We start from the raw sequence: 27,527 nt of genomic DNA on the forward strand, positions 1-27,527 counted from the left end.
TCTACTAAATAAGTAGTCCAAATATCTATATATTCTTAAGTCAAGATGCATTTACTAGATCAGTAAAATGACAGAAGATATTTTTTCCTGTTTTGTTGAAAATCAAATCTAAATGAAGTGAGTTTTTGCTTAAAACAGGCAAAATTATCTGCCAATGGGGTGAGAAAAATAATCTTGTTTCTGATTGAAATCTTGTTTCTTGTTTCCGTCCCAAACAAAAAGAAGATTATTTTTCTCCCCCTATAGGCAGACTTTATTTTTTGCAGTGAGGAAACTTGATTTTTCCATCTGGACTGTTGTGTTGAGTCCAGTGAACCTATTCATGAACTTTCATTATTGGGATTATTTTGTTGGAGATTATAAAAGGGTCAACAGTTTGTTTTAGTTTTTTTGGTAATACCTTCTAGCAAAATTAGTAAAAAGGGAACAATGCAACCAAAATATCCATGTGATAATGATTCAACCCTTTCATAAAGACTTGCAGTTGTTGTTGTGTGTGTGTTAAAAATAAGTTTTTTTTAAGTGTTTCTAAAAGCCACATATGAAAACTCGTTTTTATATCATGGGGTCTTTAAAACATAATACACATGTTTTAATACACATTAGTATTTTATACTCTTACATTACAGAAATTAATTTCTAAACAGTACAAAAATGTGTTTGCCAGTTAAAAGTATATATGCCAGTCATAAAAGAACAAAAAAATAAATGCTTCACTTTTGATATCTGCTGCAGATGAAGTTGAGTTTGTCGGTCTCAGGACGGCTGATCCAGACTCCTCCAGACTGAACTGCTCCAGATCTCCCTGTATTCTCACAGTCGCTGCCGTTCCCTGGAGCCCAGTTCTGATAGCACACAGTGTCTCCGCTCACCCAGTACCAGATGCCCAAAATGCGGGAGTGACGTAACCCCAACCACACCTCCTCAGTAGACGCCTCTTTTACCACATTCATCACACGACGCTGTATCTTCACTGAATGAACCGAGACCAGATCCACATGATGCTGTCTGCAGTATCTCAGAGCTTCAGACCACGTCCGGTTCTCTTTGATCAGAATCAGTCCAGTATCTGGACACAAAACAAACCACAGTAACGCTTTATGGTAAGGGTACATTAATTATCATGAATTCATCCATGATTTATGCATTAATATCTCATGAATCATCAGGAACTAACAGGAATTCAAAGTCTTTCCTTCATGACTTCATGACTGAACGTCACCTTAATTAAAACATTAACTAAGGTGAGTAAATCATCATACATTATGGTTTATTACACATGATCATGATGTTTTCTATGTTCACAAAAAACATTGGTTGACTGGACTACTTGAAATTGTTATATTTATTTTATTTATCACGAGGAGCACATTCAGATAATTAACCGAATTAATAGGCTACTCTGAGTTCAGGCCAAAATTCAGAGCTCGGAGCCCTCACCCAGACTGATACAGTGGAGCACGGAGACAAAGGAGAACAGGGAACGGGTATTTTAATCATTAAACTCCGGAACACTCTTTGTTTCATACTTGGAACTTACTCTGCAAGAACAAATAAATTAGTTTGTTTTCTCGAGGTGGCAAGAACAAGAACAAAGTTTGTTCTGGCCAGTTACATTTATACTTCAAGAGAAAAGCAGGTGCCGATCATCTGCGTTTCTCTGCATTAACCCTGCCCACTTTAAATGTCTGACCAATCACACAATAGTTCTCAGACACCAGCAAGAAAAAGTTCTGCTCTGGCGATGTGTCGAGAACAAGCTGCGAGAACTGAGAAGAGTCCAGCTGCAGCTTGGGCGTTCTCGTCATGAAACAAGAATGCCTATTGGACGTTCCTGGTAGAGTCTTATCAACCAATCGTGATGAGTTTCTCAAGGCACATGGGTATGATGTCATATGCATGATTTCCCCCCCCCCAAACCAGTTCAACGGAAATGCCCTGCAACCGATTCTAAACATTTAATTTGGCCATGTCAATCACAAAAACGATTGCCTACACCCAACCCTGATCCCTAAACCTACCGATCACAAGACACATTCTGCGTTTTTACATTTTCAAAAAAACGTCTCGGTTACGTATGTAACCCTCGTTCCCTGAAGGAGGGAACGGAGACGTACGTCAGAACTGAACCGACGAATGGGATCTTACTTTAGAGACCAATCCTACTTCGAGCATCTAACAACGAGCCAATGAAATTTGGCATGCGATCACGCATTCCACGCTCCGCCCCGCAGCGCGGGTATAAATAGGAAGTGGAATGGTAGATCAGCGCTTTTTCTGCTGAGGAGCCGAAAGGTGACCGGACTCCCAGCGGAAGCACAGCATCTGGCGACGGGACGTACGTCTCCGTTCCCTCCTTCAGGGAACGAGGGTTACATACGTAACCGAGACGTTCCCTTTCAGTCGGTCACGTTCGACGTACGTCAGAACCGAACCGACGAATGGGATCCCTATGGAAAACGCCAGGATGCTGGCCCTTCCAGCGTCCTGCTTGAGCGCACTGCACCGTCTAGTATGGTACGGAAGTCAGGGCTCCAAGCAGGGAGTACAGTCACTGCTGTTTCTGCAAGACCCACTCAGAATGACTATTGGATAACGCTGGGAAAGCGTGCCTACCTCGTTCTTGAGAGAGAGGGTACGCTGCGGGGCCATGTCCTTCAGGGAAGGAGAGGTGGCAGAGTACACATAAGGACTAACCTGGCAGGGTAGTGCAACATATGGCAGTCTCTGGGGTGGTTCCAGCCTGATTGAAGGGGGGAAAGAACACGCCCAGAGACGACAGAGCGGGCTCTGTTGAGGGAAAGACACGGGGCTAGCCCGAAGGGTAGCTGGTACCGTGGAAGAATACACATATGGGGTTGCCGTGAGGGAACCGCTACATATGGAACCCAGCCTACAGCCACGTTTCACAAGCATACGGGTGCAGGCCTGGCGTCAGACGGTCCGCAACGTCTGACACCGGAGGGGTGACGGAGGAGCTCGACAGGGTTAGCCGGTTTCCCGGGGAACACAACTGGAGACATTAGACGCACGTATCCGGCCCAGAGGGCGGGAGTGGCGTTTCGCAAGCCGACACTTAGAACGGGCACTTAACGCTCCTGGCCACTGGGGGCGAGGATGCGGGAAGATACCGGCTCTACATGTAAGCTATAGAATCTAGCAAACGTGTTAGGTGTCGCCCAGCCCGCAGCTCTACATATGTCTGTCAGCGAGGCGCCTTGAGCCAGCGCCCAGGAAGAAGCAACGCTCCGAGTGGAGTGTGCTCTTACACCGAACGGGCAAGGCACGTCTTGGGACTGGTAGGCCAAGACTATAGCATCCACTATCCAGTGGGCTAACCTCTGCTTGGAGACAGCCTTTCCCTTCTGCTGGCCTCCGTAACAGACGAAGAGTTGCTCTGAGGTCCGAAGGCTTTGGGTCCGGTCAACGTAAGCGCGAAGGGCGCGGACCGGACACAGCAAAGCCAGGGCTGGGTCTGCCTCCTCCGAAGGCAGCGCTTGCAGGTTCACCACCTGATCCCGGAAGGGAGTGGTAGGAACCTTGGGCACATATCCGGGCCGGGATCTCAGGACAACGTGAGAGTTACCTGGCCCGAACTCTAGGCACGATTCGTTGACCGAAAGTGCATGCAGGTCCCCTACCCTCTTGATCGAGGCCAATGCCGTCAGGAACACTGTCTTCATTGACAAGATCTTAAGCTCACAAGACGCCAAAGGCTCGAAGGGAGGGCTCTGAAGTGCTCTGAGCACTAGAGCTAAGTCCCAAGAGGGTATCGAGGATGGACGAGGAGGATTTAGTCTCCTCGCACCTCTGAGGAACCTGACGATTAGGTCGTGCTTCCCCACGGACTTACCTTCTACTACATCATGGTACGCTGCTATTGCTGCAGCATATACCTTGAGGGTGGAGGGAGACAGCCTTCTCTCCAACCCATCTTGCAGGAAGGAAAGCACGACACTGATCGAACACCTTCGGGGGTCTTCCCGGCGGGAAGCGCACCACTCAACGAACAGGTTCCACTTCAGAGCATAGAGGCGCCTTGTAGAGGGGGCTCTAGCTGAAGCGATGGTGTCTACGACAGCTTGTGGTAGTCCATCTAGAACCTCCGCGTCCCGTCCAGGGACCAGACATGAAGATTCCAGAGGTCTGGACGCGGGTGCCATAGCGTGCCCCGTCCCTGAGGCAGAAGGTCCTTCCTCAGGGGAATCGGCCAAGGAGGGGCTGTCGCGAGGAGTGTGAGTTCCGGGAACCAGGTCCGGTTGGGCCAATACGGCGCAACTAACAAGACCTGCTCCTCGTCCTCCCTGACCTTAGACAGAGTCTGTGCAAGAAGGCTCACTGGGGGAAACGCATACTTGCGTAGGTCCCGGGGCCAGCTGTGCGCCAGTGCATCTGTGCCGAGGGTACCCCCGGTCAGGGAATAGTACCACTGGCAATGGGTCGAGTCCAGAGAGGCAAACAGGTCGACCTGTGCGGCTCCGAACTGGTCCCATATCAGCTGGACCGCCTGGGGGTGGAGTCGCCACTCTCCCGGAGGTGTCGGCTGACGAGAGAGCTCGTCGGCTGTCTGGTTCAGCACACCAGGGACATGAATGGCCCGAAGCGACCTCAGCTGCTTCTGACTCCACAGGAGGAGGTGGCGGGCGAGTTGGAGCAAACGACGGGAGCGTAGACCACCCTGACGGTTGATGTACGCAACGGCCGTGGTGCTGTCCGTACGGACCAGTACATGCTTGCCACGCAGCGGCCCCTTGAGGCGGCGGAGTGCCAAGTGTACTGCCAGAACTCGAGGCAATTGATATGCCAATGCAATTGCGGCCCCGTCCACAGACCAGCAACTGCATGCCCGTTGTACGTGGCCCCCCAGCCGGTGGCGGAGGCATCTGTGAATAGCACAGCATGCCTGGACACTTGTTCTAGGGGCACCCAGGCCCGGAGAAACGAAGTGTTGGACCACGGGCTGAAGACCCCATGATATAAAATCATGGGGTCTTCATGAGTAAGGAGTAACTTGAGGCCCAGAGAGAGAGGAAACTGCTCTTAAAATGTGGGTACCGCTGGACTCCGGAGAGCCAGTGGCAGAACCGAAACCAGTCAGGGCCCCCCGGTCCTCCTCCGGGGGGGTGGGGGAGGGATGCGAACATCGTCTCCCCCGAGCAGCTCCTGTTCTCCCTAGCCGGCCCGTCTCAGGGCCGCGTCCCCTTGCGCTTGCCTGCCGGTTAGCGGGCCCTGGACGGGTTGGGCGTCCCTCGCGTCCGGCACCCTGCTCCTCCAGTGGAGGCTGCTGCTCGGCTCTAGCAGGGTGGAGGCGGACGCAGGAGGGGATGCTGGTCGTCGGCCCCCTGGTGCAACGCCTCCGTCTGCTCTTGGGCCACCAAGAACTGCTGGGCAAAGTTCTCGATGGTGCCGCCGAGGAGGCCAGCCCGACAGACAGGCTTTTCTTGCGCATATCTGCCAGGTTAGCCCTATTCCTGGACCACTAGTGTGGACATCGCCTGACCCAGGGAGCGTGCAGTGATTTTCATCGCCCATAGGGCGAGGTCCAACACCGCACGCAGTTCCTGCACAACCCCTGGGCTGGGACTACCCTCATGCGTGCAGGGCAGAGGGCAGTGAGAGAGGGAAAACAATGAAACTTTTTTTTTTTTTTTTTTTGTCTCATTTTTGGCCCTTTTGACCCTCCATATTTCCCTCTCTCCGATGCAGCAATTGACATCTGTCCTCTGCCAGAGCCAAAAATGAAACGCTAAGCCCTTTTCTCTTTAGGATCAGCGATTCCACCTTCAACTACCAGCAGGCATGCGAGACAGTGAACGTGGCCGTCAGAACGGCACACAGCGCACTGAGCGCTCAAGCCTCTATGAAGAAGGCAAGGCGAACAATGCCCTGACGTGGTCGTGTTCTCATGAGAGAATCCGTACCACCCACGAACAGAGTCTCAGCATGCTTTTGATGCGATAGAGGAGTGGGGGCCCGAGGGGATTTACCCGGCGGGGAATCCCCACTGTAATCCTTAGGCCACCAGCGCTTATCAGCCAAAGTAGCCCTTTTCCAGTAAGACTAGAAATGAACTAGATCGGGGGATAGGCGAAGGGACTCGACCCCATCTGAGGTTTCATAGTCTCGACTGCGCATCTAGAGCGCCGACTGACGCGCGCCGGTTGTTGTGACAACCACCGCTGTCAGCCGCCCACTCGACGGCACACGGCGTGCTGAACACTCGAGCCCTTTATGAGAAGGGGGAGACGAACAACGCGCCGACGTGACCATGTTCTTTTAACAGAACATGAATCACCCACGATCGCAATCTCACATGCGCTCGTGGCCGTCAAAGAGGACAGGAAACAGTTGCATACCAGGAATACACGGTTTGAATGACATCTTGAAAAAGACGCAGGGTCAAACCGTGTTGCTCTTTTGTGAATGGAAAGCTGCTCTTTTAGTGTGCTGAAGCACTCAGGGAGATGACCGCGGCTCCACACAGTTCGTTCTGCAAGCCTGTGTGAGCTCTCAGTGATGTGTATTTGTGTGTGTGTAACGCCCAGCGAACCAACAGTTTGTATGGGAAACGCTCAGCGAACCAACAGTTTGTATGGGAAACGCTCAGCGAACCAACAAGCTCCTTTAGATCGCTTGATCACTGATCAGACGGTCTCTCACTGACGCGCCGTATCACCCGCACTGGCAGACTCTCTCACTCAACACTCTTTGACTCGTAGTCAGACACTCTTCGTAGGAAACAGTAAGCACTGCTCGGCTCCGAAGTAGAAAGCGCTGATCTACCATTCCACTTCCTATTTATACCCGCGCTGCGGGGCGGAGCGTGGAATGCGTGAACGCATGCCAAATTTCATTGGCTCGTTGTTAGATGCTCGAAGTAGGATTGGTCTCTAAAGTAAGATCCCATTCGTCGGTTCAGTTCTGACGTACGTCGAACGTGACCGACTGAAAGGGAACATCATTTAGTACGTTTATGAATCCATTTACATTGTGGACACACACACATAATGGTTCTTTCGGCATAGACATACACGCGGAAACACACACGCACACAATGGTTTGTTTAAGCATAGACATACATGCGGATAGCTCAAAATGGGTACAGATAACACGCCACTTGTATGTGTATGTTTACGCAAAATCATGATTAGAGGTCAACCGATTCATCGGATTTGATAGCTGATTGGTGGAACAATCGGTTATCGTCAAAAATCAATACCGATAGTTTTTCCGGTTTGCGTCTATTGCGGGAGCGGCTGAGAAGGCTGCTGTCTTTACACAGTAGCCTACGAGAGCTCTGAGAAGGGTCTGCTGGCATTATATAGCGCGAGAGCGGCCTCTAGAGGCCAAATAAAAAACTATCACTGTTTACATTAACACGTGAGGACACGTGAGGCCGCGCGCTTCACAGCACACCCTACACAGAGCGCTGACACATCTGACGCGCGTTTAAAACACGGAAAGGGAAACGGTATGAATACAGAACACTTCAGTACATGTTGCCAAATCATTATAAAGTAATTGTTTGGTGACTAGATGCTTTAGCAGCGAAAGAACAGCAGTATGGATGTACTTTGCTTTGTCGTCAAGGCTGAGAGGACGCTAACATTAGCAGTAACATTTACCTCAAGCAGTTTAAGCGATGTAACAACTAGTGATGTAAGAAACCAGACTGATGGTCAGGCATCCGACAGAAATATAAACACATCAGAAACACATTCGATTTCAAAACATATTTTGTTATTTTGATAAGAAAACCGTCAAATGTTCTAAAAAAAGCAAACTGTATGGATTTATATGAAATAACACTTAATACAATACAATAATCCATTATAATACATTATATCCAATATTCCATTTGTATCATTAAGTAACGTTAATAAATGCTGTAGAAGTATTATTCATTGTTATTTGTATCTGTTAACCTTTCTTATGCACTATGAGCTAACATGAATGATTAAGATACAATTGTATTGCTCAACAATTATTACACGGTGCAAATGTATATTGCATATCATTCATGTAAGCTAGCTGACTAACCAGAATAATCAAGGTTTTTCGTATTTTTTTTATTGCTACGTGGCAAACAAGTTACCAGTAGGTTCAGTAGATTCTCAGAAAACAAATGAGACCCAGCATTCATGATATGCACGCTCTTAAGTCTGTGCAATTGGGCAATTAGTTGAAAGGGGTGTGTTCAAAAAAATAGCAGTGTGGCATTCAATCACTGAGGTCATCAATTTTGTGAAGAAACAGGTGTGAATCAGGTGGCCCCTATTTAAGGATGAAGCCAACACTTGTTGAACATGCATCTGAAAGCTGAGGAAAATGGGTCGTTCAAGACATTGTTCAGAAGAACAGCGTACTTTGATTAAAAAGTTGATTAGAGAGGGGAAAACCTATAAAGAGGTGCAAAAAATGATAGGCTGTTCAGCTAAAATGATCTCCAATGCCTTAAAATGGAGAGCAAAACCAGAGAGACGTGGAAGAAAACGGAAGACAACCATCAAAATGGATAGAAGAATAACCAGAATGGCAAAGGCTCAGCCAATGATCACCTCCAGGATGATCAAAGACAGTCTGGAGTTACCTGTAAGTACTGTGACAGTTAGAAGACGTCTGTGTGAAGCTAATCTATTTTCAAGAATCCCCCGCAAAGTCCCTCTGTTAAAAAAAAGGCATGTGCAGAAGAGGTTACAATTTGCCAAAGAACACATCAACTGGCCTAAAGAGAAATGGAGGAACATTTTGTGGACTGATGAGAGTAAAATTGTTCTTTTTGGGTCCAAGGGCCACAGGCAGTTTGTGAGACGACCCCCAAACTCTGAATTCAAGCCACAGTACACAGTGAAGACAGTGAAGCATGGAGGTGCAAGCATCATGATATGGGCATGTTTCTCCTACTATGGTGTTGGGCCTATTTATCGCATACCAGGGATCATGGATCAGTTTACATATGTTAAAATACTTGAAGAGGTCATGTTGCCCTATGCTGAAGAGGACATGCCCTTGAAACGGTTGTTTCAACAAGACAATGACCCAAAACACACTAGTAAACGGGCAAAGTCTTGGTTCCAAACCAACAAAATTAATGTTATGGAGTGGCCAGCCCAATCTCCAGACCTTAATCCAATTGAGAACTTGTGGGGTGATATCAAAAATGCTGTTTCTGAAGCAAAACCAAGAAATGTGAATGAATTGTGGAATGTTGTTAAAGAATCATGGAGTGGAATAACAGCTGAGAGGTGCCACAAGTTGGTTGACTCCATGCCACACAGATGTCAAGCAGTTTTAAAAAACTGTGGTCATACAACTAAATATTAGTTTAGTGATTCACAGGATTGCTAAATCCCAGAAAAAAAAATGTTTGTACAAAATAGTTTTGAGTTTGTACAGTCAAAGGTAGACACTGCTATTTTTTTGAACACACCCCTTTCAACTAATTGCCCAATTGCACAGCCTTAAGAGCGTGCATATCATGAATGCTGGGTCTTGTTTGTTTTCTGACAATCTACTGAACCTACTGGTAACTTGTTTGCCACGTAGCAATAAAAAATATACTAAAAACCTTGATTATTCTGGTTAGTCACATTGTACTGCTATTATTTTGAACAATACTGTAAATAAGCTAATAAATCCTTGTTAACAAATGGGACTTGCAGTCTGTTACCTGACATTCACTTACATGTTTCTAGGTTATAGCTAAAGAAACATTTATTTGTAATATTTAATGTTTTAGTTATTTACTGTAGATGTTTTTCTGTTAGAACTTGTAATTTTAATATATTCATATTTAAATATGCAATTTCGAACATTTTCATGGTTCAGTACTGTTTTTTTATTTCTTGTAATAAAGTTTAGCATTGTTTTGTGTTTTTTTTTATTTGTTATTTATTATTATTATTATTATTATTATTGTTTTCATTATTATTTTAATCTAGAATCTTTTTAAAAACTATCGGTCGATTAATCGGTTATCGGCAAGCGTGGTCCACCCTAGCTAATGGTATCGGTAAAATCCACAAATCCACTATCCGTCGACCTCTAGTCATGATGTCATGTTGCAAGATGCTAGATCTTATTTTAATCTCTTATTTTGAATTTCTGATTTTCTGTTTGAGAAAAATTAACTAGCGGCAAATGTTGAACATGTTAACTAGCAGTTCAGCAAAAGAGGTGAAGAAGAAGTGAGCGTTCCAGTCTGCGAAAACGGAAACTCCCACTAGCACGATAACGCCCATTTGTGGCCGCAGTTGGATGATATTGCGAGAACTCCCAAACTAGAAATGCTAGAACAAAATGTCATAATTTTGGAGCCCTGGGAGTGAGAACTTTTTTTTTTGTTCTTGCGGAGTATATTGAAGCCTTTACACGTAACACATGAACGATAACCAACAATCACTGGGGAAGAACTAAAAGCTTATATACAGGGCAGATAAGGAGGTGCAGGTGAAAGACATAACTGATCATCAAACTGGGGAGAAACAGAGTGATATAATCTTAATCAAGAAAGACAAAACAGGCATACATGTAACACAGACAGCACGCCAAACACGCATAACCTTTACTCTGTTTAATGTGGATATTGTAAGTGTGAACTCATGATTTTTTAAAGGAATATACAAAAATCCACGTTACCTAATGAAAGCACAGGCCAGACCAGTATATCAGTTAATGTGATTAACTAAAGTTTTTTATTAATCATGATCTCTGAGTTAGGCATGTTCATGTCTTCTTCATAGTAGTCTGCAGGTCAATGGTCAGAGCCCAGAACTGGCCCCAGGCTCAGCACACAGCACAGGAATTCTGCTGACATTATAATACAGTAACGTTAGTCATCATTAACTAAGCATTAGCTTCTCATGACTTCATCATCACAACACACACACACACACACACACACGCGCACGCACACACGCACGCACGCACACACACGCACACACACACACACACACACACACACACTCACACAGTCATCATTAACTAAGCATTAGCTTCTCATGACTTCATCATGTTTGTGGCCCCTCAACTAAAGCAGTGACATGGTCCTTTGAAACAATGATGATGTGTTATTAATGATGGCATAATTGTGAAATGACATGAATTAATGTTTTATTCATGACTGAATTCATAATGATCCATGTACCATAACCATAGCTTTATTCTTTTTTTGTGAACATAGAAAGCATCATGATCATGTGTAATAAACCATAATGTATGATGATTTACTCACCTTAGTTAATGTTTTAATTAAGGTGTTGTTCATCCGTGAAGTCATGAATGAAAGACTTTTATTCATGAATTATTGCTAGAATTTATGATCATTATGTTCCCTTACCATAAAGTGTACCAAAACCAAAAACCAGGGCTGGACTTGACTGGTAATCTGGCATACCAGCCATTTTCCCGGTGGGCCGACGCACTTTGAGGCTGATACATATTAGGCGCTTTTTTCTATTTTTTATTTTTATTTGAGCACATGGCGCATGGAACTGCAAAAGGCGAATATACGCACAACCCAGCCGCTGACGAACGTATACGCATGCTGCATTTCTGCTCTATACAGTGATATACGGCACTTTGACTCAGAATTTTGTTTTATAAAGTGTGATTCCCATTTTTTCGTGTAAAATGCGAACATTACAGGTTCTGTGGCGAATCAGCTGTAAACAGGCGCGAGTATTTAAATGCATGAAGAGGTAAAGTGGAAAACAGCAATACACACACTACAAACATGTCACTTTAGCACAACCACAATTCACCTTGCAGCTACTAACAGTGAAGGTGTTTTGGAAGAAACGTTTTATTAAAAATGCTGCTATTATTACATTAATATTGCGGAATATAAATAACTTTAATAGCTATAGGCTGTTTTTGTATTTTCTACATGTGTTTACATATTTTTTATTACAAATTCAATAGTTTATTATATATGGTTTATATGTTTTAGAGCCCATATACCCATGGCAATGAGGAGGAGCACGGTTTTACTTGTGACTGCTATGATCTTACAGTAAAATGAAACTGGCCTACAGTTAAACTCAGTTAAAATGTCATTATAATTCAACAAAACAGCTTTAAAGCCTGAATCCCACAAATTAAGGACAACGTTTTTTTCACTTTAATTGTTTTATGAAATTTTTAATAGATCTGTCACATGCCTGTCCTGTCTTGTGTGCACATGTGGGTTTTGTCATGTCTTGCATGTGCTACTGTCAACCCCGCCCTTCTTGTTATCTGATTATTGGTTTATTTGCCCCACCTGTTCTCCCTCATTATCTGCCTTGTTTGTTCCCTTTATAATCTCCTTGTGTTTGTCAGTCTGTGTTGGATCCTTGTGTATGTCTCGTCTACGTCTCCCAGTTCCCCGTGATTCCTTTGGTTTGAGTCTTTGGTTTATGTTTTATGATTATGTGTTTTTCCCCCTTGTGGGTTTTGTTTTGAGTTTATGTTTATTTTGTAATAAATTATCTTTCTCTGCACCTGAGTCCTCGCACCAGTTTTACTTCGTGTTTAGACGTGACAGAAGGATCCAACCATGTTGAGGACTCAGCAGAGAGAGGACTCGATCCCGGAATCGCTCACCACCTGTTCTTACTATGAGCGGATTCTACGGTTTCGAGTCCTCCACCTACTTCACCAGGAGGGAATGGAGATTAGGAATTTTGCAAAGAAGTTCCTGGAGACAGCCAAGGGGCTGAGGCTCAGTGACTCTGCACTCAAGGACCTTTTTAATCATGCCCTAGATGAGCCCATGGAGTGGTGGCTCAGAAGGGCATATGACGGAGGCACATTTGAGGCAATGGTGGAAGCTATCGCCTGCCAGCAGGAGAGAGCTGCCAGGGAGATGGCCCCTGCCCTGGCAGTCCCAAGATCGGTGGTCCCTGCTCCAGTGGCCCCGAGGCGTAGGAGGAGAAAGGCTTCCTCTGCCCCCACTCCAGTGGTCCCAGTTCCGGTGGCCCCAGTTCTAGCGCACCCTGTTCCGGTGGTCCCGTTGCTGGTGGATCGTGTTCCGGTGGTCCCTGTGTCGGTGGATCGTGTTCCGGTGGTCCCGTTACCGGTGGATCGTGTTCCGGTGGTCCCGTTGCCGGTGGATCGTGTTCCGGTGGTCCCGTTGCCGGTGGATCGTGTTCCGGTGGTCCCGCTGCCGGTGGATCGTGTTCCGGTGGTCCCGCTGCCGGTGGATCGTGTTTCGGTGGTCCCGCTGCCGGTGGATCGTGTTCCGGTGGTCCCGCTGCCGGTGGATCGTGTTCCGGTGGTCCCGCTGCCGGCGGATCGTGTTCCGGTGGTCCCGCTGCCGGCGGATCGTGTTCCGGTGGTCCCGCTGCCGGCGGATCGTGTTCCGGTGGTCCCGATGCCGGCGGATCGTGTTCCGGTGGTCCCTATACTGGCGGATCGTATTCCGGTGGTCCCAGTGCCGGTGGATCGTGTTCCGGTGGTCCCTGTACCGGTGGATCGTGTTCCGGTGGTCCCTATGCCGGTGGACTGTGTTCCGGTGGTCCCTGGGTGACGCCGCTGGGCCGGAGATGCCTCCCAGGCGTCCTGCTCTCACCGCGCCTCCCAGGCGTCCTGCTCTCACCGCGCCTCCCAGGCGTCCTGCTCTCACCGCGCCTCCCAGGCGTCCAGCTCTCACCGCGCCTCCCAGGCGTCCAGCTCTCACCGCGCCTCCCAGGCGTCCAGCTCTCACCGCGCCTCCCAGGCGTCCAGCTCTCACCGCGCCTCCCAGGCGTCCAGCTCTCACCGCGCCTCCCAGGCGTCCAGCTCTCCCCGCGCCGCCGAGGCGTCCTGCTCTCCCCGCGCCGCCGAGGCGTCCTGCTCTCCCCGCGCCGCCGAGGCGTCCTGCTCTCCCCGCGCCGCCGAGGCGTCCTGCTCTCCCCGCGCCGCCGAGGCGTCCTGCTCTCCCCGCGCCGCCGAGGCGTCCTGCTCTCCCCGCGCCGCCGAGGCGCCCTGCCATGCCCGCGCCGCCCTGGGTGCCTGAACTTTTTGTTTTCCTCATGTGTCCCTTGTTGACCCCTCCCTTGTCTGTTCCTTCCTTGTCTGTTTCCCCTGTCCCTCCCGTGCCCCCCTGGTCAGTCCCTCCCGTGCCCCCCTGGTCTGTCCCTCCCGTGCCCCCCTGGTCTGTCCCTCCCGTGCCCCCCTGGTCTGTCCCTCCGGTGCCCCCCTGGTCTGTCCCTCCGGTGCCCCCCTGGTCTGTCCCTCCCGTGCCCCCCTGGTCTGTCCCTCCCGTCACGCCCTGGTCTGTCCCTCCCGCCCCGCCCTGGTCTGTCCCTCCCGCCCCGCCCTGGTCTGTCCCTCCCGCCCCGCCCTGGTCTGTCCCGCCCGTCCCTAGTGGAGCGTCTGGTAGCCGCTCCTTAAGGAGGGGGTAATGTCACATGCCTGTCCTGTCTTGTGTGCACATGTGGGTTTTGTCATGTCTTGCATGTGCTACTGTCAACCCCGCCCTTCTTGTTATCTGATTATTGGTTTATTTGCCCCACCTGTTCTCCCTCATTATCTGCCTTGTTTGTTCCCTTTATAATCTCCTTGTGTTTGTCAGTCTGTGTTGGATCCTTGTGTATGTCTCGTCTACGTCTCCCAGTTCCCCGTGATTCCTTTGGTTTGAGTCTTTGGTTTATGTTTTATGATTGTGTTTTTCCCCCTTGTGGGTTTTGTTTTGAGTTTATGTTTATTTTGTAATAAATTATCTTTCTCTGCACCTGAGTCCTCGCACCAGTTTTACTTCGTGTTTAGACGTGACAAGATCTAATGACATTTTACTAAATGTTATATCAATGAGAACCTCATGAAAGATACATATCATTGTCTTTCATAAATTAGGTGTTTACTCTTGAAAAATATGATTGATTTTAAAGGTGTAGTTCAATCCCAAAATGTGACCATTTACAAGCAGCTGACATCATTTAAAAGCAGTACATTTACTTTACTGCATCCTAGCTCAAAATCAGTGCTTTACTGTTAAGTGCATTTCTTTGTGACAAAGGTGCAATATTAAGTTTGTTATCTGCATTGGCAGTAAACTCGATAATATCCATCATTATTTGTCCCTGTCTTAGCTGTATTCATTTGCTCGAATTTAAGGCCCTAAACCCAGCAAATACATTCACGGGAAACTCATGGGCCGGATGGGCTGGGTTTGCCAGGGCCGAATATTAGCTCCAGTCCAGCCCTGCCAAAAACTGGACAAGCTAAAACTAGAGAGAGAATGAACAGGCAGAACAAAGACTGTGCAGTAGGGTTGGGTACCAAAACCTGGTGCTTTTATGGCATCAGTAGCTATATAACCGGTATACCGGACCGAATCAGAACACAGATTTCGGGTCCTCATTTCGGTATTTCGGTGCCGCCTACTTAAGTTTAAATGTGCTCTCGTGCTTTGGCTGGCGCTGAGCCAGAAACAGACGCGCTCAGCACTCGTCACATATCATTCAGTGTTTTTAACCACATAATGCTTATTTAGGTTTCAGACATTAAAATTACATAAGTAATAGCAAAAAACACGCTGATGTCTATGGAAGCTGCAATAACAATCCTTTCTGACAGTTATATATGTGTTTTATTCAAATCAGATGCACATTACGTTACTATGATCATTATGACAAAACACATTCACTTACATATATTTGAAAATCAAAATACCAGATTGTTCATGACATAGATAACAAGTTTGTGAATATTTTGAATAAAAAATAAACATAAACATAAAACCGCCACAGCTGAGCTGTCATACAGCGTTATTGTGTCTGGTGTGTGTCACGTGAGAAGCATGACACATCGCCTTGGAAACAATAAGGCAATGGGTTCTAAAATACTTAGCCAGAGAATATGGTCTTATTAAAGCAAAATAATGCTGAACTGGATTGTAGCAGACCAAGAATACCTGCTATTTGACTGTTATTAGTGCTGTAACTTATTTAGCGTTAAATTAGGCCTATTGTAGTTGGTTTAGGTGGCTTAGCTAACTGTGAATTTGTTAAGTAATTTGTGTTTTGTATCTATTTATATTTATATAAGTATACTTTAATCTTTTAATAAATTGTTAAATTTAAAGATTTTTTTTAAATCAATAAAAATTCATTCTTTAATGTCATCCACCATCGTTTTGTGGCTCTTTTTTAAAATTAAAAGTATCGGTTCAGGCATAATTTAGGCACCGGTATCTTAAAAAAACCCAAATGATACCCAACCCTACTGTGGAGGAATCTGTCATGTCAGACATGTAGCGTGAACTTTAAGATATCTGGAGGTGATGGATGGATTGTGTGTGTTTGAGAGGATCTGCTCACCTTCATAACACACAAAAGGAAATTGTTTGCTGCAAGAGCCATCATTCCAGTGTCCCTGATCCTTCGGTTTGATCACTACACAGTTTTCATTACCTCCATAATTATTAGGTTCAGGAGAATCCCAGTATCTGAATGAGGAGTCACTCTGATCTGACCACTGCCATGAGTCTCTGAACAGACCGATCCAGACCCATGATCCAGATAACTGATAACTACTGATGAACATCTGAATCTGTTGACTCTCATTCTGGTTCCTCACACTGACCAGATCAGTGTGATTCTGTCTGCAGTAACTCTGAGCGTCTCTCCAGTTCTTCATCTGATCGACTAAGACGAGTCCTGTGCTCACTTTAAGAACAGAAACAGATTCATGAGTCAGTTTGTTCATTATTCTTACACTGATTTATGGTTTGGATGTGAATAAGAGCAGCGGTGGAGCATAAATAATTCATTAATTATGATTGGGTTCCTTATGTTTTCACTTTAGAATACTGTTCCAGGTTCTAAGTAACTCCTTGAGAACTATTTGGTAATTCTTTTTTCTTTTTTCTCATAGGTTCCCTGTATTCTCATTTTCCCCTCAGTCATTGCCTTAAATACAGAAATCATTTGGTATCACATAAACATAAAATGCCTGAGCCATGTTGGCAAGGCACTTAGATTGGGGATGGGGTTCCGTTGCAGACAATACTTACATAAAAAAAGAAAAGAAATCATCAACATCCTCATTAATGTAGTATTAATATTGTACCGCCAGAGCACATCAAGTTTACAAGTGAAAGAATCCAAAATAATCAAAGATATTTGATATTTTTCATTGAACAAAGACATTTGTTTTACTGTTTTCCACCCCCCTCTCTCTTATCAGTGGGGCTGTTTGGGATTCCTAAAGACAAAGAGATGTTGAGGGCCTGTAGGCCAAATGGTGCCACACCTGTAGTACAGTGGGGGAAGTCTGGTCTGATTGGTCAGTTTGAATGTCTCAGGGTTTCAGTCACATGGTCAAGGGATGGATAAAAGAAGATTGTAACTGTTGCTCGGGGGCTTTTCTCTTCTCTCTGGGGGTCTCTTTCCTCTGACGCTGTCCTGTTCTCGGTTTGGCTCTTCTCTTTGCTCTCTCTTTTCTCTCTCTTTCTATCTTTCTATCTCTCTCTATCTCTCCCTATCTCTCAGGTAACATTCTAAACATGCTGGGTACGATTAATGGTATAAGTTTTATCATCTCATTCATCTATTTTTTAACTATTTTATGTGTAACCATAACCGGATTTTGTCATTAAATTATTTCAATTAGAAATGATTTGCTAACTAGTTTTGATTTGGTATTGACTTTGAAGTGCTCCTTATTGCAATACAATATAGTCACATTAAAGCAACGCTCTCCCACATATTTTGCTATTGTAACTGCGCTTATTTCCGTCGTTGGTATAAGTTGCAGTGGGTGGTTATAGACAAGAAATGTGCAGTTTTCTACCATCACGCTGATAACGTTTCTTTAGTCGTTCGGCAACCCTGCAGTCAGAACCACTGTAGGCGATCCACCCTTACACAAGCAACGAATCTCTGCTTACAAGCGGAATCTCTCACACAAAACTGGACTCACAGAAATTGCGTGTGCGCTCACATTTTGTGCACTCTGCATGTGCACTCATGAATCTGTGTACTCTTTCACTAGAATAGTTTTCTCTGATTTAATGCTGCCAGAACTGCAACATTATAGCGTGGGGACACACACAGACAGAAACATTAATCGGCACATTTGCGAGTGAATGTAAATGAATATTTACATATAGTACACATAACAGTAGTACATTTATCGAACAACATTAGTACTAAAGAAGAAGAAAGGTCCTCGATCTGATACTGTGCATCACTGTTAATTAGTAGTTACTTAATAGTTATTCCTTGTGAAGCTGAATTAGTAGTTACTTAATAGTAGTTCTTAAGGAGGCATAACTGAATTGAATAGTTACTGATTAACTAATTGATACTTAACACAATTAAAAAATGCTATTACATATTGATTAGTTAACACTCATTCCTTAGTAGTTAATATTAGTGATTTGAGTGTTAATGAAGAATTATTCATTAGTACTGCAGTAACTCTTTATTAGTTATGAATTAAGTAAGAAACAGTATTCTAAAGTGTTACCGTTTTTGGAAACCCTTTAGAATAAAGATCATTAGTTAACATCAGTTAATGTATTAACTAACATGAACTAACAATGAGCAGTTCATTTGTTTCTGTATTTGTTTATCTTTGTTAACGTTAGTTAATAAAAATACAGCTGTTCATGGTTTGTTCATGTTAGTTCACGGTGCATTAACTAATGTTAATATGATTTTAATAATGTATTAGTAAATGTTGAAATTAACATTAACAAAAATAAATAAATGCTTCATAAGTGCAGTTCAACATTACCACTATTAACTACCATTTTTCCCAATTATTACCAGATTTTCTGAGTAAACAAGACGTGTGTGTGTGTGTGTGTGTGTGTGTGTGTGTGTGTGTGTGTGTGACTGTGTGTGAGTGTGTGTGTGTGTGTGTGTGTGAGTGTGTGTGTGTGTGTGTGTGTGTGTGTGTGTGTGTGTGTGTGTGTGTGTGTGACTGTGTGTGAGTGTGTGTGTGTGTGTGTGTGTGTGAGTGTGTGTGACTGTGTGTGTGTGTGTGTGTGTGTGTGTGTGAGTGTGTGTGTGTGTGTGTGTGTGTGTGTGTGTGTGTGTGTGTGTGTGTGTGTGTGTGTGTGTGTGTGTGTGTGTGAACAGATTGTTTTTTTGTCTTAACTTGACTGTTGTGTTGTTGGATCAACTGTTGGATTTTACAGTGTGGCCTTTCAGAAATTGCCTTCCCTACTTGTAATATATAAGTTAATAATAAAGTGTTAGTAGAAAACATTCTGGAGCGGTTGTATTTGGTAAATGTTGAATCTATAAAAGGTAATTTTAAATAGTTGCACTCACTGTTGTTGCAGATGAACGGAAGAGAAGTACTACAGAGATAATTATAAAACAATCCATTTGACATATATCCACAATCGCTGCCGTCAGGTTGTCCAGATCCCCAGTTCAGATAGAGCTCAGGATCACCTGAAGACCACTGCCATTTATTAACACTCGTCGTCCTCTGCAGCCCAATCCAGACATACTCAACACCTCCAGTCACACTCTTCTTCAGCTCGATCATGTCGTTCATGTTGTCAGCGGTGGCCAGATCTGTGTAATTCTCTCTGCAGTATCTCTGAGCTTCAGTCCAGGTCTTCTTCTCGTTTATAAAGTGATACTGACGCTGAACACATTCAGATACGGAGCAGAGAGCTGTGAAAGAGAGGGTTTGATTTAATGCTTTTCATAACAGGGTCAAACCTGATGAAACTATAAACCAGAAATAAAACTACAGACACACTCACCAATGAGAAGAAGAACCAAATATAGAGTTTGCTCCATTTCTGAGGAAGAAACACATTGAAAAATCTCATATTCATCTTACATTAAAACATAATAAGCATATATAACTCAATTCACAATCATTCAGACAATATGATCATCTCAGAGTCTAATTGTGTGTGAAGAATGATCATGTGAGTTGTTCTTACTTTAGAGGTTGTGTGTTTCTGTCCTGAGTCTGATGTTTCTGTCTGCAGCTTTAAACTACGTGATTATTATATCTGCTCTCATCCTTCATTCAGCGCATCACATCATTTGGTTATTTCTCGAAAACTCATTTTCATATTTACTTCCTCCTTATTTGTGTTTGTTCTTTCTTTCTCTATATTTGCATATTGCATCAGTGTCAGACAGTATTATTATATATGGACCTTAATCAAATAAATATGGACATTCAAAATGTATATTTTAACTTTAATAATTAATCAGCTGCTTTACTGATATTGCTGGACTGTAACTCGTGTTACATCTCTTCATCTTGACATGTATGCCTGTCCATCCACACGTGCGATCTTTGCTCTTCATAATTTGTCTTCTTATGTGACATTTTCCTTGTATTTGTGTTAAAATGGGCAACGAGTGTGTAGAACTTCTGATTACCCAATGGGACACACACCATGTTGAAGTTTTGGGGTTTGAGAGAGTTTTCATTTTTAAGAATTAGTCTTATTGTAGAGATGTTTGCTTATTAAACATTAACATATTTCCATGTAAGCACATCCTCATAAATCATTTGTTTATGTCACGCCACATTTAAATGGTCAGTATGAACAATATTTACATCTCTGACGTGAAACAGGAGAAATGAATGAGTGTTATTGTTCTAGTCATATTTCATTACATTTCATTCAACTGTTCGTTTTTTAGCAGTAAAGCATCTTTTTATTATAGGAAAAAGCGGTGAGAAAGATGATCATGAGATGATGTATTGATGATGATATAATTGTGTAGTGATCTGATCCACTGATCTAATCCAGAAATGAATCCATTATCATGCATTGCAGGATGAAATGTTTAGTTACTTATACTCAATGTCTGTGTGTCTAAATTATGCAGGAGCTCAAATTGCTGTAGATCCACAGGGCTGCTATAATCAATAATATCAAATTAATAACAAAGCCACTTAATAAACGTGGTGGATTGAGGAACTGTATCATTATGGAATAAATGTTACTCTCTAATGTGCATTGGCCACAAATATTGGTACCCCAAGACATTATTATGAGTAAAATCTCTAAAGATGTCTGAAGTATATTCCCATTCATATTTACAGTTTTAAGCACACCAGAATGAAAACATCCAGCCATGGCTTCCCGTTTCAGAAGACTATTAATATGAGGGAAGAAAAAGTTCAAATTCCCTTAATCACACATCACAATGAGAATATATAAAACCAAAGAATATAGTTTTGATGTGCAGCAAAATATTGTTGCGATGCACAAAATAGAAAGTAAGAAAAAAGTGGACACGCTGCATTTGTTGTTATTTAATTCAATACAATCAAATAATTGTATGCTAAAATACTCAACAGATGTTTACTTCATCCCAATTACAAGCTATATAAAGACCACATGGTTAACATTTGCCCTTTACTTTTGTTAGATCACATTTAGGTATTAAAGTGTTACTCACTTTTTCTTTGTTTTTTAATAAAATGTAATTTAAAAAAAGGAAATCATTATAGTCAATATATTAGTGGAAATAATTTTACAATTTTACAAATGAAGCTATTGATTTTGATTTTGGTTATTTGATCTTCATTAGAAATTTTACCAATTTTACCCATTCAGGACACACACACACACACACACACACACACACACACACACACACACACACACACACACACACACATACTAACAGCAGGCCCAGACAGGAGGAGGACAGAGTGAAGGCAGAGTGAAAGGTGAAAGCTCTTCTTCGTTTTGGAACGAGCTAATGCTCAATCTCCTCCTCTTCTTCAAACTCACTGTCAGACTCTGAGTGTTCAGAAATGTGATCCTGACACTCTGAAAGCTCTTCCTCTACAGCAGGGGAGGCGAACTCCGGTCCTGGAGAGCCTCGGTCCTGAAGAGTTTAGTTCCAGCCCTGATAAAACTCACCTGCCTGTGCTTTCTAGTAACCCTTCAGGCCTTGAGTAGCTTGATCAGGTGTGTTTGATTTGGGTTGAAGAAAAACTACGCTGGACTGTGGATCTCCAGGACTGACGTTCGCCACCCTATCTCTACATTATTAAAAGCTTCACTCTCTTCCAAAATCTATAGCAAGGCCCTTTGAGCAGGAAATCATTTGGCCATCTTGATTGATCAGTTGTAAAAAGGGTTTGGCAAGGTTGCCTGCTAAAATTCCCACTCACGGGTCTATATATCATATAACAGTCGCTTCAAACCGCGGACATAGAAAACAACCCATGGAAAAAAACTTGGACTTGGCAACACGTTGAGCTCTGTTGACATTTGACAACTAACGCGATGCGTCGTTTCGTTACTCTGATTGGTTGTCGGTCTGTCCAATTGATGTTTTTCCTGGTTGGGTTGAACCGCGCCCCATAATCACAGCCCAATGGAGCATCAGACTCATATTCTGACTAGAATTGAGTACGACCACGTCAGGCTAAATACAACTATATAAAGTAATTATTCCGTCACAAATATATCTCAATCAAGTGACAATGTCTATAGTATTATATGCACATTTTACACAACATTATACTATTATTTTCCAAAAACTTTTATACTATTATTATTATTATTATTTAAAATGATTCTTGCCCCTGGTTCAGTAAAGAACTCTTGTAAATAAAGTACCTGTAGCTGGGATATATTTTAAGTATCACCTCAAGATGCGATCTAATCCTGTTTATATGAAATAAGCTCTTGAGCAGATTTAAGTTTATGGATCTGTTGCTATGACAGCAAGTCCAGGATGAGCGTCGAAGAACCAAACAATCCGAGATCATGTCAAATCGTCAACAATCAAATCCAGCTAAATGAGTTAGCGACGTACGAAGAATGGATCCTTGTTGCCTGTTGCACAAAGCTGGTTTCAGTTTGGATTTGCGATCTCTAACCCAGAATAAAACCGCCTCCAGGTTAGCCTGTAGTGTCAGTTACCATGGTGATGAACACTGATAAAAACCAGTCCACCTTCTTGAGCCCAAAAAATCAGAGTTTGCTCAAACTAATCTTGAGCTTACCTGGGTAACAGCTGAAAGCAGTTTTCTGCAACAGGACACGGAGGATTGTGTTGCGTTATTATTTATCTGCCATCAGACACGACATTCAGAGATTGGAAGGTTTGAGAATTGGTGTAAGGACAATCACCTTGTCACCGGTACAGAGACTGCAGGAGACAAAGATGTTAGTTAGCAGTTTATTGAGCACCAGAGAGTGTAACGGGGTGTAGGTGTAGAGAGCCGTTGGAGATCACTTGATATCTTAGCCCTAGTACCTTCTCTTAGACAAGACCGGACAGTGGGTGCGTTTACATACACAACAGTAAGCTGATAACTCCAAAAATCAGCTTATTGAAATAACCAGGTTTCCCCGTTTACATGCAAACCAGTAAACGGACAACACATGTAAACCGCGTTTACATGACTATTTATAAACCGGGTTATTTCCTTGTAGTGCCGTCAAAAATATCTGACTATGAGTTTTTCAAATGTTACGTCAGTTGTGATGTTAAATAAAGCGTGCACCGTGTCAGCAGGAGATTATATTATCCCTTATGCAGTTATGAAAAGTTTTGATTGAACCTCTTCTAGGCTACTTCTGCTGCATGAGAAAAGAGAACACCTCTTTACAGTTTTCTGGGTCTTAAACGAGTCTGCGTTTGTGATATATCTCCTTATTTCATGTAAAACACTAGCTCACTCTGTCTGGATGCGTTTAAATCTGCTGTAAATTTGCGTTTGTGTCACCTATCACACATGCGCACTTCAATAGGCCGACCGAAAGCAGGTTAATGCATTTACATGCAGCGCGAAATCGAGGTAAGAGGCAAAAAAAGACCTGTTCCGACCGGTTTATGCTTACGCCGTTTATGACATTACTCCGATAAAAGAAAACGGGTTACCGTGTTTACATGACCATGCACATTGTCAGCTTATTGGGCATAATCGGCTTAAGAACGCGCATGTAAACGCACCCAGTGACTGAGAGTGTGTGTGTGTCGTTTGTGCTGTTGGTGATTGGGGTGATGATGAGTAGCAGGTGTGCGTGATCCGAACTCAGGAGAGGGTGTGTTGTGAGTGGGTGGCGTTGGAGCCTGGCGTGTCTGTGACACACCTAGCTCTGAATGTCAATAAGACAAAGGAGATGGCGTCTGACCCTAGAGGCCTGAGATCATGCTCAATCTTCAGGGCAGATTCATTACATCTTTAGTTGATTGAGCTATTTAATTATTGCCCTGATGGTGGAAATGGAGATTTTCAATGCTTTAGCTATTTTCTACACATCAGAACTCTATTCTTTGGTTTTACTCATTGTGATGAATGATTAGGGGAATGTGGCCTTTGTGTTTCCTCATATTCATACTCCTGTCAAGGCTAGACTCCTTTCTATGTCTGTCCTTTGTTTCTCAAGTGTTTCCTGTCAGTCTATTTGTTCTTAGTATTTTGCTGTTGTTTTAAGGTTACGTTATTTTGCTGTTGTTTTAAGGTTACGTGATCTGCATGATACCGGCAGAGCAGCAATCTCTGGGAACATTTGATAAAAATGTAAATTGTCAGTATGTCACACAAAACTATAAATACTTTGTGAGCTTCAGGCGATGTTCGGCAATAGAAAGATCAACAACAAGTGATTGAGATCATGGGAAATGCCAGTGTGTTAAAAATTATCTTAATGCAAACGGAAACAAGATTAATTTTGTTTTACCCCATTGGCAGATACTGTGCAAAATTAGATTAAACAACTTGTCAAATTCAATTTCCCCTTAATACTGAATTCACCTTTAAACCTGTTTGTGTGACCTGTTGAATTCTGCATGTACATATGTAGCTTCTTACACAATGGTCTGGATTAAACAACTAGGATTAAGCCTTGGTTTAATTAGGTGTTATACCAAAACTGGTATGCATGTTGAGACACAACAATGGCACTGACATATTTTAAGATATGTGCTGTGTTTTTTGTGCAATTTTGTCATTTGTGAAGTGTTGTCATTTTCTTTAAACCAGAGCTACAAATACTGCAAGTGACACATATGGAGAAATGTCTGTGGTTTAGCAGTCTAATAGTGTAGTGTCTCTTTAAGAGAGGAGTGTGCTGTGAGTGCATGTGACCGGTGGTTACTACGTGAAAAGCAAGCGTGAGATTCATTTAATTGGTGAATGACTTTCAACCTGGTGTGCAGCCACTTGGTAAGCTCTCTTAATTTCAAATGTTTCTTGTTTGCTTATAATGTAAGCTTCATGTTGTCTGCTGTTGCCATGTTATGTTGTTGTACAGTGGTAAGGTCCGCTGCACGTTTATGTTGTGCTCCTGGTAGATCTGAGCAGTTCGGTTAACATATATGAAGCTAACATTTAGAATTATACCATTGCTGTAAAATATGTGTCCATTTGTGTACTTTCTTTAGCTTTATAAATGTTTGATTAAGTATGAATCGCGGACCGGTATCTAACATAACGCTGTACTTCCTGGTTTGCTGCGGGGCATTCTGGGAGCTGTAGTTTCCAGCTGTGGTTTCCTGCTTGCAGAAAAGACTGCATGCATCTTGCACAGGCGTTTGGTAGGACTTGAATATGGTGAAAAATGTTTTAAGTATGAAGCATGTACATAAATTATGAGATGATGATTATCATTATAATATATTAGTAATATGATATATTTGTATTTTGATTAATGTTATTTATTGTTGTTTGTTGTCATTGTCTGTAGTATGCATATGAAATTGAAATATTGTATTTCTTATTATTTCAGGTTTATTACCTGGTCACCATTTATGAAAAAATAAACATATAAATGTGGAAGACCGAGTAGTATCCTTTGCACGCTGGGTTACCCTTTCCGTGGGGAGAACACGGAACCGTAATAAACCAACGAGCACGTCAAGCTAAATCTGCCACCACTATTTAAGCATTGACCAGTGAAGGAGCACCAAGCGAAGAGGAATAGGCCGAATAGACCCCTCTGTGGAATAGTGCCTTGGTCAGTGCAAGAAAAGGAAAATGGATTTGGCAGAGTTAGTGGTCCTAAAAGGAAAGCGCTCAACAGCACAGAGCTCCTTCAGCAAGAGAGCCAAAAAGCTGTCCCTCACTGTTGACCTCCTTGAAAAAGGGGTGCTTATTGATGAGATCAGAATACTTGGTGTGGACTTTGGAAGGGTGCACGACACTGGTCTTGAATATATTGATGCTTTAGGAGAAGTGGATAGCGAGGAAGAAAAAGCAGGAATAGAAGCGGCTCATGTGGAGGAAAAAATGGCGAAGTGCCTTGCCACCTATACAGAAACGCTCCGGCTCGCTAAAGAGACGTTATGGTCCAAATTTGCCTATGTTGACCTTAAATTGTACGCCGATGGGGCAGAGGAGAAATGTGCTGAAGTGGAGAACGCTGATGTGAAGGAGTTGCTGGAGATAGACTTTCAAGTCCTGAGAGAGGGCCTTTTGGAGAGAATCAAAATGTTTGAGCAGAAAGTGCTTGAATGGGAAGGTCTTGTCACTGAAGCCAAAACAGCAGTATACAAGCAGCAATTATACAAGCTGGTCAACAGACTGCATGACTGGGTGCGGAACTGGCAAAACTTGAAGCGGACCAAAGAGGTTGGTGGAGTAGAAGAGGTTGAGGAAGCGAGTGCTGATGAAGATAGTGATTCCACGAGGGACCCACTAGAGCTGACACGCAGCCCCAAATCCTCAGTAAAACACCTATACCCAGTACTGGAGCATCTGCGTTTTTATATGCACCCCCACAAAACATTTCTGGCTTGCATCCTGGGGCCTACGGCTTCAGACCACAGATCAGTCTTGAAAGAACACGCCTGCCCACGTTCTCGGGAGACATGACCGACTACTATCGATGGAAGGCTGAGTGGGGAGAGCTGGAACAGCTGGGAAACCCACAGAGGACAGCTGGTGTTACAAGGTTCCATCTACTGGCAAGTCTCGGTGATAGGGTAAAGAAAGACTTGGTTCTATCCAGCTGTGCTTCGGCAGATGAAATGTTCAGACGTCTCGACAACCGCTTCGGGAACAAGGCAAAAATCGTCCTGAAGATATCGGAGGAGGTTCAGGGCCTATCCCCCGTAAAGGGAGACAACCCTAGGAAAGCAATTGAGCTGATCCAAGCAGTGGAGCGAGCCGTTAGTAACCTTGTGATCCTGGGAGAAGAGGAGGTTATAAAGAACCGTTGGGTAGCACAGTCCCTTGAAAGCAAGCTACCAAGCTCTCTGAAGGAAAAATGGATTGCACACAAGACTGAGCCTGTGAATGGTTTCGCTCCAAATAACCACTTTGAATGCTTACTGCGCTTCCTGAAAAAGCAGGAGGTAATCCTGGAGGAGCTGGATCAGCTGGAGAAAGGCCCGGCAGACAAGCCTGAAAGAGGAGTCAAGAAAGCATTCTCCAAAGCGACCTCAGGTCAAAGGGAGTCTCGGCCGACCCTTCGCTTAGGCCTGTGCACTGCCTGTGCTAATGAGACACATGCTGGCAGGCTGTTTGCCTGCAAAGCCTTCAGGGAGATGGATCTCCAGAGGAGAAAGGTCTATTTAAAGACCCATGGGACATGCAATCGGTGCGTGTGTTTCCACTTAAAGAATGGCCGTTGCAACCCGAAGTTCCTCTGCAGTAAA

At 43.9% G+C, this 27,527-nt stretch overlaps 1 protein-coding gene across 1 annotated transcript; it reads right to left on the reverse strand.

Annotated features, from left to right (window-relative positions):
• Positions 1-713: 713 nt before the first annotated feature.
• LOC137075032 (C-type mannose receptor 2-like) lies at positions 714-19,730 on the reverse strand. Its single transcript, XM_067443230.1, has 4 exons — positions 19,694-19,730; positions 19,248-19,601; positions 16,377-16,631; positions 714-1,069 (listed from the first exon to the last, which is right to left on the reverse strand). The coding sequence occupies exons 1-4, from the start codon at positions 19,728-19,730 to the stop codon at positions 714-716; spliced, it is 1,002 nt and encodes a 333-aa protein (XP_067299331.1).
• Between the last annotated feature and the right edge of the window lie 7,797 nt (positions 19,731-27,527).

This window comes from Pseudorasbora parva, chromosome 1 (genome assembly GCF_024679245.1).
Source record: "Pseudorasbora parva isolate DD20220531a chromosome 1, ASM2467924v1, whole genome shotgun sequence".
Classification (NCBI taxonomy): domain Eukaryota; kingdom Metazoa; phylum Chordata; class Actinopteri; order Cypriniformes; family Gobionidae; genus Pseudorasbora; species Pseudorasbora parva.